At 36.8% G+C, this 20,272-nt stretch overlaps 1 protein-coding gene across 2 annotated transcripts in view; it reads left to right on the top strand.

Moving 5' to 3' along the window:
- Positions 1–20,272, top strand: part of CNST (consortin, connexin sorting protein) — a 94,530-nt gene that overhangs the window by 21,215 nt on the left and 53,043 nt on the right. The window contains exon 2 of one of the 2 annotated variants that reach the window (XM_065935581.1): positions 12,569–12,997. In XM_065935581.1, the coding sequence (XP_065791653.1) occupies positions 12,619–12,997 (379 nt within the window). In that variant the 5' untranslated portion in view covers positions 12,569–12,618. Of the gene's footprint in view, positions 1–12,568; positions 12,998–17,559; positions 17,683–20,272 lie in introns of those variants that run through there. The other variant, XM_065935582.1, reaches the window with a different exon arrangement.

Below are 20,272 nucleotides of genomic sequence, written 5' to 3'. Positions count from 1 at the left end.
TTCCTCCTTTCAGAGGATACTGAGGCATAATTATTAGAGGATTAATGAGTCACTCTGGTACACAATCCAGGTTGACAAATCTACTGATGTTGATGACAAGGCAACAATGCTTATTTTTGTGCATGTATTTTTCAGGAGGATGTACATTAGGATATGTTATGTGCACCTTTGTTGCCAGCCAACACCATAGCTGCAGAACTATTCAAGTCTTTGAATGATTACATATCAGGAAATTGGTGATGTCGGTATATACAGACAGAGCTGCTGCCATGACTAAAACTTTCTGGTTACACTACTCAGGTCACCAAGAGGTTGCTTCTGAATGTGAGTCATCCATGCAGAAATGCTGGCTAGCTGAAAAATGTCACCTGAACATACCAATGTTTTGTAGGGTGTGATTTAAAAGATCACATTTAAGCACATGCTCATAATTCACATCTGTTAGCACAGCTCAGTGAGATGGACACAAGAGCACACACATCTGCTCTTATACACAGAAGTGAGGTGTCTTTGTAAAGGAAGATCACTGGCCAGAGTTTGTGAGTTACAAGAGCCGCTCCAGAGATTTCTTTTAGAAAAACAGTCACCACTGGCAGCATATTTCAGTGACACAGAATGGGTGGCAAAACTTGACTACTTGTGTGACATAGTCAACCTGCTCAAAGAACTCACTCTGTCACTTCAAGGGAGAATGACAACTGTGTTCAACTCAGCAGATAGAGTGACTGCATTCGAAGCCAGACTGGAATTATGGGAGCGATGAGTGAACAGTTGCGATTGTTGATGTTTTGAACGTTTAAAGAGATTTTGAAAGAGATTGAGCCAGGGCCTTCTTTCTCCCAACTGGATGTGTTATTACTTGTCTCAGCTTTCAAAAGAGTTTGAGCATTACTCCCCTACCACAAAAGACCCCTGGACTGGGAAGGAATGGACGCCAGGTGAATCAGTTTTGTCCATGGTAGAAGAGGATCAACTACTTGAGATCACAAATGATGGTGGCCTTAAAAGTAGGTTTAAGTCACCTTCAAATCTTCACACGTTCTAGATCAAAGTCAAGGCAGAATATCCTGAGATTTCCACAAAAGCCCTGAAAAGCCTGCTTATATTTCCACCATCCTGTTTTTGTGAAGCAGAGTTTTCTGCAATGACCGAAACCAAAACAAAATCACAGAGTAGACTGGACATAAGCAACACACTTCGGTGTCACTGTCTCCCATCAGCCCTAGGTGACACTGTCTAGTTGCAGGAAAACAAGCTCAGGGCCCCCACTGATTCCCATTGTGGTGAGTTGTATAATCATTTCATGATGTATCACAACGTAATAATAGAAATTCAGTGCACAGTAAATGTACTTGATTCATCCTGAAACCAACCCCCTCACCCCCTGTCCGTGGAAAAATTGTCTTCCATGAAACCGGTCCCTGATGCCTAAAAGGCTACACTAGATGCTTTTTAAAAATACAGTGTTTGCTTCATTTAAAAAAAAAAAAAAAAGGTCTTTGTAAATGTTTTAGCATAGATCCAGTGTAAGCTGTCTCCATCTATGACTGGACTTCTCTAAGGACAAAGAATAAATTGGTATTATATGTATTGTAAATTATATTACAGTTTCCTTTCCTCCTCCTAATTTGTCCCAACATTTCATCTTCAGCAACTTAGCTCAGATTGTACCTTGTGTGTCGTCATCAGAGGCAGCACAGACTCTGGAGCCTGTCAGCTTAGGTTTGAGTTTCAATTCTGACAGCTGTTTGACCTGAGAAGTACTTAACCTATCAGTGCTTTGGCTTGCTCACCCATAAAATAGAGGTGCTAATAATAACTACCTAAGAGGATTGTTGTGAGGCTAAATGTATCAATATATACAGGGCACAGAGTACGACTGTATGAATATTTGCTTTTATTCTCACACTCTGTTGTTATGGTTATTCCTCACAATAAATGTAATCATTCTATGAAAGCATGTATTTGAACCTAAATATTTTTTGGAATTTTATGTTTTTTTAAATCATGCTTCATAACATGTTTTAACATACAAATAGTTCCCACCTCAGTTTTTGGAGTCGGTTGATGTTATCAGGAAATGTTCACTTATCATCCTATGAATTTACAGATCCCTGGTTAACTTTTTTTTTCCTTGTTTTCTCTTTTTCTATTAAGTATTTATTCATTGTGTCTGACTATGTATGCTACACACATGTGCTCTCCAATAGCCTGTAAGTTCTTCTCAAGGAAGCATTCTGTCTCAATAATGATGACAAATGTAACAATTATTCATCACAATATCATGCATCTTGCTATCATTAGAATTTCGTAATTAGTCCATCAAACATTTTAATATTGTGATTCAAGTATAAATCATAGCTGGAAGTGCCATCCAACATTATTTCTACTTAGTAGTTTGGGTGATATCTTGTAATCTACCCACTGCTTTATACTTGGGCTTCCTCCGGTGGCTCAGTTGGTAAAGGATCTGCCTGCAGTGTGGGAGACCTGGATTTGATCCCTGGGTTGGGAAGATCCGCTGGAAGAGGGCATGGCAACCAACTCCAGAATTCTTGCCTGGGGAATCCGCATGGACAGAGGAGCCTGGCGGGCTGCAATCCATGGGGTCGCAAAGAGACACACAAAACTGAGCGACTAAGCACATTAAAAATCTACCAAATACTTAATTCTTCTCAGGATTTCCAGTACCAAGCTTACACACTGAAGGAGAATGTTCATTCAACAGACAGTTCTTGAGTGGTTTCTTTGCATCTAGCACTAGCCTAGGCACTAGAAAGATGTTTTTAAAAGTGGCAGTGTATGGTAATTAACAGGGCATATTCCAGATTCACATAAATCTCGGTTCAAATCTCAGTCCTGCTTCTTTCTTGCTATATAAATTTTGAGCAAGTTACTCATTTCCCTTTATGTTTCCATGAGAATGAAATGAAAAACAGAAGGATTTCCATGAGAATGAAATGAAATAAGATACATAAAGTGTTAGTGTAATACCTGGCATTCATTAAATGTTGACAAATAATCACATATAATCTGCAGCTGTTTTAGGGCAACAGAATAGGAACAATTATCCAGTAGACTTGGATTTTAACTGCCACATTGGGACAGAAAAGGAGGCCTTAAGTCCAAGCCAAGGAACCTGAACAGGGCATTGGAATTGAGAGCTGCACATACAGCCAGGACCCTGAAGGTCTCAGTTCTCCAGTGATAGATTTAGGGGAAGGGGGTGTCTGCCTAGTAGCAAAGAGATAAGGAGTTTTTCTGTCTCTGCCTTGATACTCTGTTGGAAAGTGGCTTCTTTTTGTGTTTGTAATCATGAGTCTATTAACTCTGAAGTTTGAGGTTCATATTAATGCTTTCCTCAGTTAAGAATTAATACAATAATTGGCCCTGGCTGGTAACATAACCAGGGATACCTGGGAAAAGCTAAAGCAGTCTGGAAGAAGTGATCCTTAAATCTACCTATGCACGATCCCTACAGAGCAGATTATCCAAAATCACAAAATAATTCTCCACGATCAAGTCAACAGAAACAACAAACAATAGATTCAGACTCCTAAGAATGAGTATTTTCGTTATAATTATATGCTTATAATATTTTAATAAAATTAATAAAATGGGATAAAAAGGAAAAAGGTGCTATCAAAAAGTTAAAGATATTTTAAATAGTACCATATGACTTCTGAAAATAAAAATCACAAAAATAAACTGAGCGAACAAACTAAGCGACAGATTTTATATAGTTGAAGAAAGTAGTTGTTCACTGGATGTTACGTGAAGTTTGATTTGGAATTCAAGCCCCCAATCTCAATACAAAAATATACAGAGAAGTTATAAAAGAGGCAGTGATGTAGGTCATACAGTAAGGAAATCTAATGTACATCAAATAGTAATTTTTTTCTTTTTTTAATTTTTTTTTAATTGAAGGATAATTGCTTTACAAAATCTTGTTTTTGCCAAATCTCAACATGAGTCAGCCGTAGGTATACATATATCCCCTTCTTCTTGACCCTCCCTCCCATCTTCCTCCCCATCCCACCCCTCTGCGTTGTTACAGGAATACCTTCTATGCATAAATAAAATCCATGTTTGTTGTATTCTCAGAATCATTGCCTTCACATTTTACAATAATTGAGCTTTTGTTTTTCTTGATTTTCTTTTTATATCCTTTTAGTTGTGTTATATAGGGCTTCTCTGGTAACTCCGCTGGTAAAGAATCTGCCTGCAATGCAGGCGACCCCTGTTCAGTTCCTGGGTCAGGAAGATCCGCTGGACAAGGGATAGGCTACCCACTCCAGTATTCTTGGGTTTCCCTGGTGGCTCAGAGTAAAACATCCGGCTGTAATGCGAGAGTCTTGGATTTGATCCGTGGTTTGGGAAGATCCCCCGGAGAAGGGAATAGCTATCCAACTCCAGTATTCTGACCTGGAGAATTCCATGGACTATATAGTCCATGGGGTTGCAAAGAGTCAGACACGATTGGGCCACTTTCACTTTCATTTGAGCTTCCTTGCTAGCTCAGTGGGTAAGAATCTGCCTACAATGCAGGAGACCCCAGTTCGCTTCCTAGGTCAGGAAGATCTGCTGAAGAGATAGGCTACCCACTCCTGTATTCTTGGGCTTCCCTTGTGGCTCATCTGGTAAAGAATCTGTTATATAATTTGCTGTGTTTTTGTTATTTTTTTAATTTATTTTTTTATTGAAGTATAGTTGATTTACAGTGTGTGCTGTATAGCAGAGTGGCTTAGTTATACACATATATACATTGTTTTTTTAATATTCTTTTCTGTTATGGTTTATCCCAGGATATTAAATATAGTTCCCTGTGCTATACAGTAAGACCTTGTTGTGTATCCATTTTATATGTTAATAGTTTGCATCTATGTCTTTTGTTACATTTTTAATCTTCTTAAGACCTAAGTTTTCTATGAACTTTCAATTTTTAAGAGTAAATTCCTTATTTTGAGATAGAGCTTTTTATTCTTATTAAATAAAACATTCTAATTTACCTTTGTATATATTATCATATAGAAATTATTTAGAAAGATTACCATGCAGGCATCTTCAGTTCAGTTCAGTCACTCTGTCGTGTCCGACTCTTTGTGACCCCATGGACTGCAGCACGCCAGGCCTCCCTGTCCATTGCCAGCTCCCAGAGTTTACTCAGATTCGTGTCCATTGAATTGGTGATGTCATCCAACCATCTCATCCTCTGTCGTCCCCTTCTCCTGCCTTCAATCTTGCCCAGTGTCAGGGTCTTCTCAAATGAGTCAATTCTTCTTATCAGGTGGCCAAAGTATTGGAGTTTCAGCTTCAGCATCAGTCCTTCCAATGAATATTCAGGACTGATTTCCTTTGGGATGGACTGGTTTGATCTCCTTGCTGTCCAAGGGACTCTCAAGAGTCTTCTCCAACACATAGTTCAAAAGCATCAATTCTTCGGCTCTCAGCTTTCTTTATAGTCCAACTCTCACATCCATACATGACTACTGGAAAAACTATAGCTTTGACTTGGTGAACCTTTGTTGGCAAAGTAATGTCTCTGCTTTTTAATATGCTGTCTAGGTTGGTCATAACTTTTCTTCCAAGGAGCAAGCATCTTTTAATTTCATAGCTGCAGTCACCATCTGCAGTGATTTTGGAGCCCCAAAAAATAAAGTCTGCCACTGTTTCCCCATCTATTTCCCATGAAGTGATAGGACCAGATGCCATGATCTTAGTTTTCTGAATGTTGAGTTTTAAGCCAGCTTTTTCACTCTCCTCTTTGACTTTCATCAAGAGGCTCCTCAGTTCCTCTTCACTTTCTGCTATAAAGGTCGTGTCATCTGCATATCTGAGGTTGTTGTATTTCTCCCAGCAATCTTGATTGAAGCTTGTGCTTCCTCTAGCCCACCGTTTCTCATGATGTCCTCTGCATAGAAGTTAAATAAGCAGGGTGACAGTATATAGCCTTGACACACTCCTTTCCCTATTTGGAACCAGGCATCTTACTTGGTACAATTACTATTCAATATTTCTTAAGTACCAGGAATGTTTTAAATATGGGAAAGTACCCAAAAAGGGGGACAACATGATCCTGAAAATAGGATATAACCAAGTACTTACAAATTAATTTTAAAAGCTTTTAGTATCTATTTCTTTCACTAGGTATTTACCTTGTTAAATTATATTAATAATAATGTCTATACTCAGGGAATGCTAACCGAATAACTAGTATTAGCAAGAAAGAATCATAAATGGAGTGGTTCGCTATGAGCCATGACTTTGGCTATGGTGGCACTATCAGTGCAGTATAATGGAGAGCAACATGGTCTAATAGAAATAGAATGTGAGCCATATATAGAATTCTATTTTCTAGTAACCACATTAGAAAAGCGTTTGAAAAGATGAAACTAATTTTTTAAATTTATTTTTAAAAGGTGAGATTAATTTTAATAATAGAGTTTATTTAATCCATTAGATCAAAATGTTATTTTAGCATGTAATAAACATTTAAAATTATTAAAGGTCTATTATTTTACATTATTGCCGTTCCCAATAAGTCTTTGAAATATGGTGTTTATTTTACAAATATAGCACATCTCAATTTGGACACATTTTTTTATTGGCAATGTTTGATCTATATTTAAATTTCCTCAAATTTAGGTGAAAAAGCAGATTCACATACCCAGTTTACTCCAAACATGGATAATTTTTTCAATAATTGAATCAACAACTGTTTTAGAATTTAAATTAATTAAAATTAAAGTAAAAATTGAGTTCCTTAGTCTCACTGTTCATATTTCAAGTACTCAGGAGCCATATGTAGTTAGTGGCTGCCATTGGTTAACGTAGATACAGAATATAGCTAACAACTGAAAATGTCAACTAAAGGACCCTGAATCAAGTGTATTATTTTAGCTAAATTTTAATGTGAAGGGAATGATATAAATTAGCAAAAATTATTTTATTGCTATTATGGGGATAACATTTTAAGTGAAGTTTATGTCTGAGTGTCATATGGTCTGCATCATTTTCAGAAAAACTGTGGAGATAATTGCAAACTTATCTAGTGCTCAGTTTGTGGTCTCCAGGTTGAGATTCTGTTATTTCCTAGAAACTGCCTTATTGCTGTGATTGGTGCTCATTAGTGGGGTATGAAATCTGCCTAGTGGACCTTGAGTAGCATTTAAAGAAAATAAGAAATAGTATTGAACAGAATGGAGAATGTATCAGAGTACTTCATGTGTGTGTAGTCTAACCTTTGCTTCAATTTTTTTATTTTTTATTTTTTAGTGTGTATTTTGTGTGCACATGATCTCAATGAAAAAATGAATTGTTAATTTGGGGCTGCAAAATTTTTGAGAATTGTTTTTCTGGGGCATGCTTTTGATTGCTGATATACTAAATATTTCCTACGGGTACATATGTCTAAACAAAACATTAATCACAGAAAACTGTAGGTTTAGTAATGAGGGATAAGTAGTATTAGAACACATCAAGTGAGAAAGATGGCAAAACGTAAAGTGACATGTAGTTACCTTCATAGACACAACGTAGGCTTGTAGTGAATTTCTTCCTCAATTCTGAGTTATTATGAGTAGGCAGATTTGAATTTATGGTTAATAGAATATGTTATTGATTTGGTAATTTGTCTTCTTCTAAATTTTGGTTTGACTGTAAGTCATCAAATGTAAACTTGGGGTTGCATCTTAATTTTTAAGAAGAATCTTGGCTTCTTGCAAAGGTAAAAGTAAGTGTAGTGTTTAGGCCTCATTTACATGAATTACAGAAAAATGGCACTCAAAATCTTCTTAAAGCATTTTAATAAAAAAATTTGATATTATATATTTACCCATTCCTATAAATTAATGTTTTAATTTTAGTGACACTTGATATTTAGTCTTGCCAGATAATCCATTAAGATGTATCAAAAAATGAAGTCAAATAAATTTAAATTAAAAAAAAAAAAAAAGTCATCAGATGACTCAGTAAAAAAAAAATGAAGTCAAATCATACCAGGGAGTGAGATTGTTTTTTTGACAAAATGTAGATTTGTTAGTCTATTTATTTAAAGCTGCTTCCTCAGAGTTTTTTCAAGTTTTATGTAAGCCTCAGGAATAGTTTGCTTGAAATTCTTCAGCGTGGAGTCAACATGTCAAATAACTTTTATGCAGCGTACATATTTGGTATGCTCTTTTGCCACAAGAGGCTGAAAACTTGGGCAGCACTTACTATCATGCTTTAAAAAGGCAAAAACTGGCAAAAATTATGCCCGAGTCAGTGCTATGCAGTCACTGCACTGTGTCACTGTTTCTTTTGTGAGAATTGGTGCAGTCACAGGGCCTCTTACATAACAGACATACAATTTAGATACAACAAATAACTTAGATTGCCATTTCAACTGTTCTTCTAACCTCCAATGTTGTTAGTCACTAAGTCGTGTCCAACTCTTTAGGACCCCATGAACTGTCGCCCACCAGTCTCCTCTGTCTAGGGGATTTCCTAGGCAAGAATACTGGAGTGGGTTACCATTTTCTTCTCCAGGGGATCTTCCCAACCTGGGGATTGAACCCGCATCTCCTTCATTGGCAAGCGGGTTCTTTACCACTAAGCCACTAGGAAAGCCAATATAATATTAGGGCATATTTTAAAGTACTGTGTGTTAACTGAGGCTTCTTGCTATGATTTTCTCTTGGCTAAATGCTTTTATATAGTGCAATAACAGGTATACATGAATATCAACTTTTTGAAATGCTGTCAGTGTAGCATTGAGGGAAAGGAAAGAGGAGGAAGAAGAGACAAAAATAACACTTTAATTTATAACTGTTTCTAAAAGCAGTAGGACTATACTAATTTGACATCCCGTTAAGAATATTATCCTACTGCTTAAAATGTTACATATGAAATTTGTTAGAAATGAAGATAGAAGCCAAATATTATGTAATAGTTTCCTTTACCTCTCAGAGTATGGGCAGAGGAGTATATAGAAATCCGTGTGCCTTACTGCTTTTCAAAGGGAAACTGTAGAAAATAAGTCCCGTACTCCTTCATATATACATATGTACATATATACACTGCAGAAGACTGTATTTGGAAGAAACTCTGTGCATGCATGCTGTAGAGGTATACATTATATCTTACAGAATATAGAAGTCAGAGAAGACAAATTGGAATGACTTTTGCACCAAGCCACAAAGAATTGGTCAGTGTCTAATAATTACAGGACATTCATACTTAAAAGTATTAGTATTAGAAAATAGTTTACAACGTGGGCTTTTGAGAATTAAACTAATTCTCAATAATAAAACATCATTACAAAATAATAGGAGGCAAAATGTCTCTAGACCCAAAGAAATAAGACACACTTTACTGGTAATAGATATTTAACATAAATAGTATATTAGTATATACATCTTTTTTTTTTTTAAGTTCTCAACTGAAGAAGGTGGGCTAGATAATAAATTGTTTATTGTGTGAATCCAGCAGTTCCCAGGGAAAGAGAGAACTTCCAGGAACTTGAGCTTCTTGGTTGGTAGAAGTGTGTCCTCTATTGTAGGGTAAGATTCTTATCTGAGGTACACCACAGCTGGAGCGAAATATTGACTTGCTTTTGCGCCATTGTCCATAGAGCATAATTAATGAGTGCAGCCTCAGGGTCACAACCATTCCATGTTCTATTTCTAAATTTATTAGCTGACCTTTGACGAGGTTATGAGACTTAGTTTCTTCATTAGTGTAATAGAACTAAAAATTAGCCATGTGCTAGAGCAATTGTGAGAATTGAATAGAGTGTTGGTTTGAACAGTTTAACTGGCACATGATGCTTGATAAAGTTGCAAAATGTGATTTGTGATTTTATACTCACCAGGGAGCCTTAATCACTAATTTCTAGATATCTTTATCATCTGAAATGGTGTATAGAAGAGATAGAAGTCCCAGGAGCTTGCTGAGATATCCCTATCATAAATCAATACTTCAGCATTCTCAAATGATGCTGCTTGGTGTTAGTCTGTTATTAGGAACCTAGTAATTTTCAGGAGGTTTAGAAAAGCTCTGTTTCTGAACCTTAAGCCACTCAGATAAACCTGCTACTATGCCCATCTGTGAGATTTTGGGGGCAGTATTTATGGCTGACTTTCATGAACATTTACTGTGGGCCAGGTACTCTGCTTACATGCTTTACCTGCCATGTCATCTCAGCCTCACAAATGACTCTTTGAGGTAGGTATTACAGTTCTTCACTTTTACAAAGAGAAAATTAAAGCTTAGAGATGCTAGGTAATTTGCCTAAGGTCACAGAGACAGTTTGTTAAATGGCAGAGCCAGAAATTGAGCCTTGGTCTGCCTGTGTTCTCAGACATTATGCTGAACTGCGCAGGATTCAAATCAGAAAGACCTGGTTTCAGATTCCATTCCACTTATTTCTAGGAATAAATATGATTTTAAACAAGATATTTTTGCCTTTCTGAGCTCCAGAGTCTTCATCTCAAACACCGTATGAATACGTCCACGTAGGTCTGTCTGGAGGATTAGAAATCAGATCCGTGAAGCTCCTGGCACAGCCTCTGACGCCTGACAGACTCAGCGAGAGGTGACTGTTGTCTGGGGCTCCAGATCGCTTTCTGCCTTCCGCCTTGGCAGAAGATCTCTGTGTCTCTTTCAGATAAAAATAAACCTCTATGCTTCCAACTGCAGACACATGCCAGAAAATAACTTCATTGTTTACATTAGAAAACAGCTAAGGCTGTTGACAGTTTTAGGAACTGACATTTCTCTTACATAGCCACAGAAAATTTTCACTATTTTTACTTTTATTGTGGTAAAAATACATGACAAAGATGTGCCATTTTAACCATTTTTAAGTCTGCAGTTCAGTGGCACTGTTGTGTAACTGTTACCACTGTCTCTTTCCAGATCTTGCCCATCATTCTAAGCAAAATCTCTGTAGCCATTAAGCAGTAACTTCCTCCTTTGCCCTCAGACCTTATAATCTAGTTTCTATCTCTATGCATTTGCCTATTATGAGTATTACATATAAGTGAAACATTATAGTATTTATCCTTTTGTGTCAGGCTTACTATTTTTAAGGTTCATTCATGATGTGGCATGTATCGGAACTTTATTTCTTTTTATGGTTGAATAACATTCTGTTGTATAAATATGTTATATTTTGCTTATCTCTTCATCCATCATGGGACACCATATTAGCCACATGCACTTTTAAGCTCTTATTAGAATTTGGATTTTCTCATGATAGAGATCCTGAAAATACTTTATTAATCACTTTTCAATTAAAAATTATATTCTAGTTTGAATTCATTTTAAGTCTAAACTAAGTTATTCTTAGTCAAGTTAAGTCATTTTACTTTTTATATTATGTATCTGTTAATGAAGAAATATAGTGTATACTTTAAGGAAAATGATACCAGCCAGATTTAGATATTTTTTATATTTGATAAGCAGTACTGAATCAGCTAAAATATTCCAGTTGTAAGATAATTGAAAGCATGTGATACAGTCAGTGTAGGGTTCATGTTTTGTTTTATACTTTTGTTTTCCTTTTTTTTTAAAAAATTACTTAAATATAATATTTATTTACTGTATATATTTGCTGTTTCTAAAGAGCAAATCACATTTCTATTTATTAATTTGAAGAATTTACAAAATTCTTATCACTGTGTTTTTCTCAAAATTGCTGAATTATATTTGATTCAAACCCAAAGCAAAACTTGGCAAGCATAAAATACCTAAATCTGGCTGGCATCATTTTTCTTAAAATACATGATATACTTTTGGATGAGAAGAAGGGGAAAAAAATGACTGATACAAGGCTTAAAGTCTTATCTGTTTGTCTTTAAAATGTTACAAGGATTCTTGGAGTAGATTTACATTTTTTCCAAGTCTAAACTAAATAGCCTAGAGTTAATCATGATACTCTCTTATTTTAAACTGAATAAAAGAAATTTGCTGGCAATTCTAAAGTACTGAATTTTCAGGGCTTATTTTTAGAAAGGAAAGTATGTAATGAGAATATATGCTACCTGAATTTTCCCCCATATACCTTTTAAAAAATTTATCTTAAAACTATTTTTAAATGTTTTCATTTGTAAATATTGCTGCTGCTTGGCCATATAAGGACTTATACAAGTAACTTTCACTTGTCTGTTAAGTGTTCAGGGATAAAATGAATGATTGGTTTTAGCAGACAGCCGTATTTAACCAATAATTTCTTTCATCAAGGAGGTGGTCCCAGCATTTTGCACCATTAGAATATCTTGAGAACTTCAAAAAATACATCGGTATTTAGGCTTAGTTCCCAGAAATTTTGATTTCATAGGTCTACAGTAGAAATTGGACAAGCTCCACAGGTAACAAACATGCACCCAGGATTTAGAACCATTGTATTCAAGCAGGAACCAGGTGAGGTGGGGTAGGGTTGTAAGAAAAGTAGAAATAGGAGTGAGCCTTTGTCATTTCTGTCTCTTCCATATTTACAGTAAAACAGTCCAGGAGAAGAGGAAAATCAAAGATCACTGAAAATCCAGAGTTCAGAAAATGAACTAGATTTTTCTTTTTGTCATTGTAGACATTGAAGGACTTTAATGAAACTTAAATGGTTCAACAAAAGATGCTCTAATGGATGACAGCGAAACTCCTGCATGTAATCTGCAGATAGAACCACAAGATGGATGTCATCCTGGTGACGGCGTGGAAAGTATAGTAACATGCTTGCCTTCTGCATCAGATGAAAATGAAAATCAACTTGATGGGGATGGGCTTGAGCTTCTGACCAGCAGTGACAGTGCAATGGGCAAACCTGAAGTGTTTCAGCAGGACAGTCTGAACAATAATGAAAGCTGCACACCCAGCTGTGAGGTGGCTGCAAGTGAGAACTCAGAAAACATTTCTTGCGAAAGCCCCAAAGACAGGCAGCCCTTCTTGAGAAAGGACCACAAGATACCTGGAAGCAGAAGCTCAAGAAGCAAAAGAGGCACTGTAAGGAAGATACCACAAGGTATTTGTTTTTAATTATTATTTTTAACTAAGAATAAACAGTCTTCCCATCCCATACTGTGTGTATTGTCCTGCTTCTTGCTTTTCTTCTCTTAATATGTTCCAGAGCTAGTTCTGTGATAGCACATGCAAACCACAGCTGTGTGGCATGCCATGTATGTGACATGTGTCCCTATGGTGTTCGCTGTATGGGTGTACCATGAAGTGCTTAACCACTTTATGGCTGTTCCCAGCATTCTACAATAAATGTGTTGAAGTTGGCATTTTTTTGTACATGTCTTCTCACTAGATGCTTTTTATGTATATATATATAGCCTTTTCCTATATCTATTAGACCATTTTCTACCAATATCAGCATTAAAAATTTCCTTCCGTTGTCACTTTGGCTTTGATTTCTAACCAGTGAGTTTATGGGCTAGTCCAGTCTTATACAGATTTTTTTGGATCTTTACATCTTACTCCATTGATGTATAGTAATATACATCATATAACAATGTTGAGTAAGACATGTAGCTTTATATTACTTTGGTTACAGAGTATTTTTCATCTGGCATATAATTTGCCAGTTAAAATTTGGAGCTATGGACCTTTTTTTGCCTGAATGACAAGGCATCCATGGGAAAAGGCAGCCTCTGGTTACTTTTTGATCAGAACCATGTGGGGTCTAGAGAGTTCTGGACACCTTAGTCTGGGGCGTCTTAGTGTAGCACCACTTTACCGACACCTCCAGCCTGTGTGAGGCTCTGGAGAGCAAAATGGACTGTCTCATCTGCTCTCTTCTACTTCTTTGGCTGATTGAGAAATATGGTCAGTCTGTCCATGTCCTGTTTTTTATTTGTATCTGTTTATTTGGAGTAAAATATGAAACTTTTCAGTTTCTACAAATCCTTGGTTATCCAGTAGGGCAATTTGACAACTTTTTACTGTAACTCATCATTTGACTTTCCAATTAACGGATCCCTTTTTCTTTGCTTTTTCTTAGTAAACTTAACACAAAAAAAATTTTGATGAGAGATTTGAAAGCATTTTCTTAAAAGACCTAAGTGTAAACAGATGATATATACAGTGTTATTTGTATGTAAATTGATTTATTCTGTAAACATAAGTCAAGAGTTATTTGTTCCTCTCTAATGTGACCTTGTGATGCTTTTAAGAACTGAGACCTAGCTGCATATGTGTAACAGTCAGTCATAGCTTCAAGAGTGATGGCTCCTTTTATTTCTTCCATGATCTTATTCCAGTTATCCTAGGTGTGATTATATAATTTCAAGTTATTTAGTACTTATTATTCAGTGAGTAGACATGTGTAGAATTAGTATCCCTAATGCATTTGAAATATATGGTTTATAAAACTTAGGGACACTTTTTATACAGATTATTTTTAAAATTATTTTATATACCTTTAATAAAACGAGTTTAAGAGTATAAAAAAACTGAATTATGAGTTGTAAAACCTAAGTTCAAATCTTATTACTTCTGGTTCTTGGTCACTTGGTGAGTCTTAATCATTCTGTATTTTAGTTTCCACATCTGTGTAATGATGATGTTCATCTACATATATCTATAAAATTCCTTTTTGAACTGTGAATTTCTCAGATTTCTGAATTGAGATGGTACAGTCTAAACTCAATTAAAATTTGGTAATTCCTCTCTAGTGTATCTGTTGAGTTTTTCATGTGTAAGCAATACATTGGTACATTTTTGTTTTTAAACATCATCTTTAACTGGAGTACTGCAAAAGCCCTCTGCAAACATTTCTTCCATCTTATGTTTTGCTAATCCATTCTGCATGTTAGGATTAAAAAGGCAGAGAGTTTATAGTTAGAGATCTAGACATGGGCATATTTAGTCTTTTCAGTCTTTAATTCCAAGATCCTACATAAATAAAGTCTCACAGTTTCGCAGATAAGTACTTTTCTAATAGTAGAATAGCTTCTCAAATGTGATTTGAAAGACATATAAAACATGATGTTCAATCCCAAACCTGAAGTAAGTTTTTTATAGCTGGGTGCCCTTTCAACAGTTGTTTTTTGGAAACAAACATTAAGGTGAATTTATTTACTATTATGCTTACAGGTGGTGCTAGTGGTAAAGAACCCGCCGGCCAGTGCAGGAGACCTAAGAGACATGGGTTCAATCCCTGGGTCGGGAAGATCCCCTGGAGGAGGGCATGGCAGCCTACTCCAGTATTCTCGCCTTTAGAATCCCATGGACAGAGGAGCATAGCAGGCGACAGTCCATAGGGACTCAACAGACACAACTGAAGTGACTTAGCACACATGCACACGTTATGCTTAATTTGTGGTAATTTTTCATGTATCCAGTAGCTAGTACTAGGGGAAAAAAATTGGAGTAATAGTATTAGGAGACATCATTATTTACTGGTTTTCTGAAGGCCGCATTTCTGTAAACATGCTAAAACCTGGAACTTGTCCCCAGGAAAATCTAGTTGTCATTATATTACGAGAATTTCTTTTTCCTAAAGAGAGTAGAAGCCCCTTGATATGGTCAACTAAACAGGATTTCAAGCTGCATTCCATCAAGTTTTCCCTGTGGCTAAATGTGGTGGAGCTTTAGGTAAATATCCTAAAAACAAGTGAAAATCAATACATTTTTTATGTTTTATTGAATTATAGTTAAAACCAATAAATTTTTAACAGCTTGATTGAGATATAATTCACGTACCATATAATTCATATAATAAAGTGTACATTCAGTGATTTTTAGTATATTCACAAAGCCATGCAGTCATTACCATGGTCAGTTTTAGACAGTTTAGTTTATTTTCATTACCACAAAAAGAAACCCCATACCTATCAACAGTCATTCTATTTACTCTGCCCTGAAGCAGGCTATGGGAGCTCTCATGGGCATTCATTTGTTAAATTCCCTTGAAGTTTCATGAAGTTCATTTCTTGAAGTACTTTTTCAGATCTGCTAAGTATAAAATCTAAATGTTGAGTTTAGGTTACAGACAGTTGTGTGCCCTCAGTGAGCCTTTTATATGAAAGGAGAAAGGAAATAATGGTTTCTGAGTTTAACACAGTCTGGCTGGATACCAAGGTGCTTAAATAATAAGGTAAACTTATAGAACTGGACCGTGGCTTCGTGTGGCTCGTTAAATTTTCTGAAGTTCTGCTTCTTAATGAGCTCAGCAAAGCAAGCAAGCTGAAAGAAGTGCTGTTCTTTCCTCTCAAGTGTCCTTCGTGGCATCTGAGAAGAAAATAAGGGTATTCTTTTGAATATGTTTATGTCAGAGACTGCTATGATGGCACATTCCTACTAAAACACTTAAAACAGGTGATTTAGGTAGTGAAAGGGGTGGTCTTTCAGCCTTGAGTCCCATCCCCCAAAAGTCATGAAGTATAGTAATTTTCATGTCTTCAGTTGTTCAGTTGTGGCTGACTCTGCTACCCTATGAACCGTAGCCCGCCAAGGCTCCTCTGTTATAAAATAAAGTTCTGGCTATTTTTATGTCTTTCCTGCCTTATAGTGACATTGGAAAAAAAGTCTTCATTGCTGTGATTTCATGTTATGATTCTTAGAACCATTGCATAACTGAAATTCCTCAAATCGCCTGTGTATGCTGATGCCTGTCTTGGCCATGAATTTGGGAAATGAATGAGAAATAAATTTTAATACATGAGTATGCAGTTTCTATGCTAAATTTGCCATGCTTTGTTCCTTCTTCCTTCCAAAATTTCCTCTTTCAAAGGTTCAAGTTAGTGCTATGAAAATGGAAGAGTGTTCAGCGTTTAAATATCTTCAGTTGTTGGCTAAACACATTTAAGCAGTTAAAAGGAAATATTCCTTCCTTTTCCTTAACACTACATACTAGTATTATGAGAGACAAGGTTGAAAAATGAGTCAGCTCCTTTCTGACCTAACCTGGGGTCAGAGGGTATCTTATGTAATTATAGCATAATTACCATCTGCTGGGGCAACGTATTCTCCTCCTATGCCCTCAGGTGGCAGCCTCTGCCTTTAGAGGGAGCAGCACAGGGCTGTGGTTAAGATCTCAGGCTCCAGTCAAGCTGCCCTGTGACCTAAGGTAAGCGACCTGAATCCTCTCAACCTGGGTCCTTATAAACTATTGGCTAAGGATTAAATTAAAGACATAATAGAGTGAACCCAAGCACTTAGGAGACACTCCAAGTAGTAGCACAGTTTTCAAGATTGAATTGTTGTCTGATAGGATAATTATCTTTTGTCAACTAAAAAAAAAAAATCACAGCCTTAAGGTTGAGAATCATACATTCTTTGACAGACGAGACTGAGAACTTAAGCCCAGGATGCAGCCTCTCATCCAGCTCAGCAGAACTGCTCCAAATAGGTAAGGGAGGAGCCAAGATACATAGGAGTTTTGCAACAAAGGCAAGGTAGTGGGAATATTACAAGATCACTGTAATTAAAGACAACAAGACATCGCAAGTTAAGGAGTTTAGTACTTTTCTACAAATGGGAAGATGCAAGGGCTTGCTGAAATCATCCGTTTGGTGTGCACCTCAGCTTCTGGGACCAGTATCCTGTGCTGTCTTGTCGTGACTCTCTGGGTGTCTCACTGGGGTGGCTGCAGTGCATCCTGTTTCTGTCCTGAGTTCCCTCAGGGTTCACCTTCTGCGCAGCTGTAATCTGATGGCGCGATGGCTTGATGACTGCAACATCCTGTGTTTACTGATATGGCAGGTGGGGTTTTTTGTTTTTTTTTCCTCTGACAGCCTGTGGGAACTCTCATGGGCATGCATTTGTTAAATTCCCTTGGAGTTTCATGAAGTTCATTTCTTTTCCACATCTGTTGTATATAAAATCTAGTTTAGTAATTATTAATAGAAGTGAAGCCGAAATTCTGGAACTTAAGAATACAGTGATTGAAATGAAAATTTCACTTAAGGGGATTCAACAGCAGATTTCAGCAAGCAGGAAAAAGAGTCCATAAACTATGTCCAGAGACATGGATTTAATTTAAAATGCTCTGAAGAATACTACTGTATCATATTTTTGTATGATAGAAACTTTTGAGGTAGACATACTGTTAACTAAGAATCATCACCTCAATCTTTGGGAAGTAATATTATTTTTGTCTTAGAGATGGGTGGAGGGGGAAACACATAACTATTACAGCCTCATAAAGATATGTTGGTTGAGAAGGAGTTTAAATTCTGTAGAGCTCCTGGAAGACAGTTTGGTAATTCCTTGAAAAGTTAAACATAGAATTATCATTAAATCCACCAATTCTACTTCTAGATATGTACCCAGAATAATTGAAAGTACAGCTATGCCTCAGATAGCTGTACACCAGTGTTCAGGGCAGCATTACTCAAAGTAACCAAAAGGTGTTAACACCCCAGATGTCCATTGATAAAATATATGAAGAAAAAAATATATATATATATGGAAACATTGTTCAGCCTTAAAAGGGGTAATAATCTGATACATGCTGCAACATGGATGAATCTTGAAGACATTGTGCTGAGTGACACAAGCCAGACGAAAAAAGACAAACATTGTGTGGCTCTGCTTACAAGAGGTTCTTAGTCTAGGCAAATTCATGGAGACAGTGGAGTAGAGCTGTTGACTTGAAAAAAAAGTACAACCTAGAAGAGAGATTGTTTAATTTGGCAGACTTTCTGAGGATTTAAACCCAGGAGTCAACCTTTTTCCAGAGAGACTGTTCCCAAGAGGTAAGGTAAGAACTGGGAAACAGAGCAGTTTTTGCAACAAAAACCAGATGAAAAATTACTGTTAAATAAAGCAAACTAGACCTCTCAGGTTAATGAATTTAGTGCTTTTCTGTCTATAGGAAGATGTGAGAGTCTGGGCTCACTGAAATCATTCCTTTGATATGCATTATAATTATCTAGGGCCTGTATCTTACTTTTTTCCATCCTAAATCCCCTCAGGATGCACCATTGGGGAGAGGCTGCAGTAGCTGATATCAGTGGCTGGCAGCTTGTTTGTGTCCATCCTGAGTTCTCTCGGGGCTTACCAGCTAGGCAGCTGCAGGGGCTAATGATGTGATGGCTGCAACATCCTTTGTTTACTGATATGGCAGGCGACGTTTTTCATCCACAGAGGATTCCAGATGTAAAGCAGGAGGGGGATGGGGAGTTAGTGTTTAATGGGTGCAGAGTTTCTGTTTGGGTGATGAAAAGTTCTGTAAATGGTAAGTGGTGATGGTTGTACAACATTGTGAATGTAATGTTACTTTATCATACAGTTCAAAAGGGTTAAAATGTTAAGTTGTATGTTACATATAAAAAAATCACCAAATAACAATTCATAGAGTTCCAAATTCACTGTCACGGACATATTTAATTTAATTTGATTGCAGCTTGCTGAGTTTTAAAAACAAAGGTTCTTAAACATTTTCTGAGGACTTAGTGTGTGAGTGCCACTGTGATACCTGCTTTGTATGAAATATCTCATTTAATCTTCTTATTAAGTACCAAGATTAACCTCAATCTCTAGAGGAGGAATCCAAAAGCACAGAGAGAAGTAACTTGCCCAGGATTGTACTGCTGATGACACTCAGGATTTGATACGAGGCAGTCTGACTTCAAACTGAGCCTGATAGTTAAACTATGCTATTTGACATTTTCTAATTTTGAAGTGTGTTTAAAGAAAAGTTCTGTTTCATGTCCGACTTAACATGTTTTGCCACAGGACCGTTTCACACACACTTTCTGAGTGTGTTGCCAGCCATGCTTCTTCAGACAATTCCTGCTTACCAGCCTTAGCAAGATGAAACAGAATCAGAGAAAAGGGTGTTGGTTCACCCTGAAGGAAGTGGTGGAGTTTGGTTTGTTTCATTGTCTCTGAATCCTCAGATTCTTTAGTTGATCTAGCCTCAATGTAGTGAGAGGGACTGTCAACAATTGGATCCAGGACAGTTTTGTTTTTTATTAATCTAGGATAAAAATAGCTTTATGCTAAGTCGCTTCAGTCTTACCTGACTCTTTGTGACCACGTGGACCATAGAAAACCTACCAGGCTCCTCTGTCCATGGGATTCTCCAGGCAAGAATACTAGAGTGGGTTGCCATGCCCTCCTCCAGGGAATCTTCTCAGCCCAGGGATTGAACCCACTTCTCCTAGAGTTCTTTACCACTAGCACCACCTGGGAATCCCCACTGACATCTTTTAGTCTTCTAGACAGTTTCTTCCCTTTTAGCCAGAGCAAGCTGATTAAAAAAGCCTGAGGACTCCTTTTAACACTAACTGGAAGTTCAAAGTTCAAGCCTCATCAAGTATTCTCTTAAATACATCAAGTCAATAAC

This window comes from Muntiacus reevesi, chromosome 5 (assembly GCF_963930625.1).
Source record: "Muntiacus reevesi chromosome 5, mMunRee1.1, whole genome shotgun sequence".
Lineage (NCBI taxonomy): Eukaryota > Metazoa > Chordata > Mammalia > Artiodactyla > Cervidae > Muntiacus > Muntiacus reevesi.
This window is presented reverse-complemented; position numbering and strand designations above follow the sequence as displayed.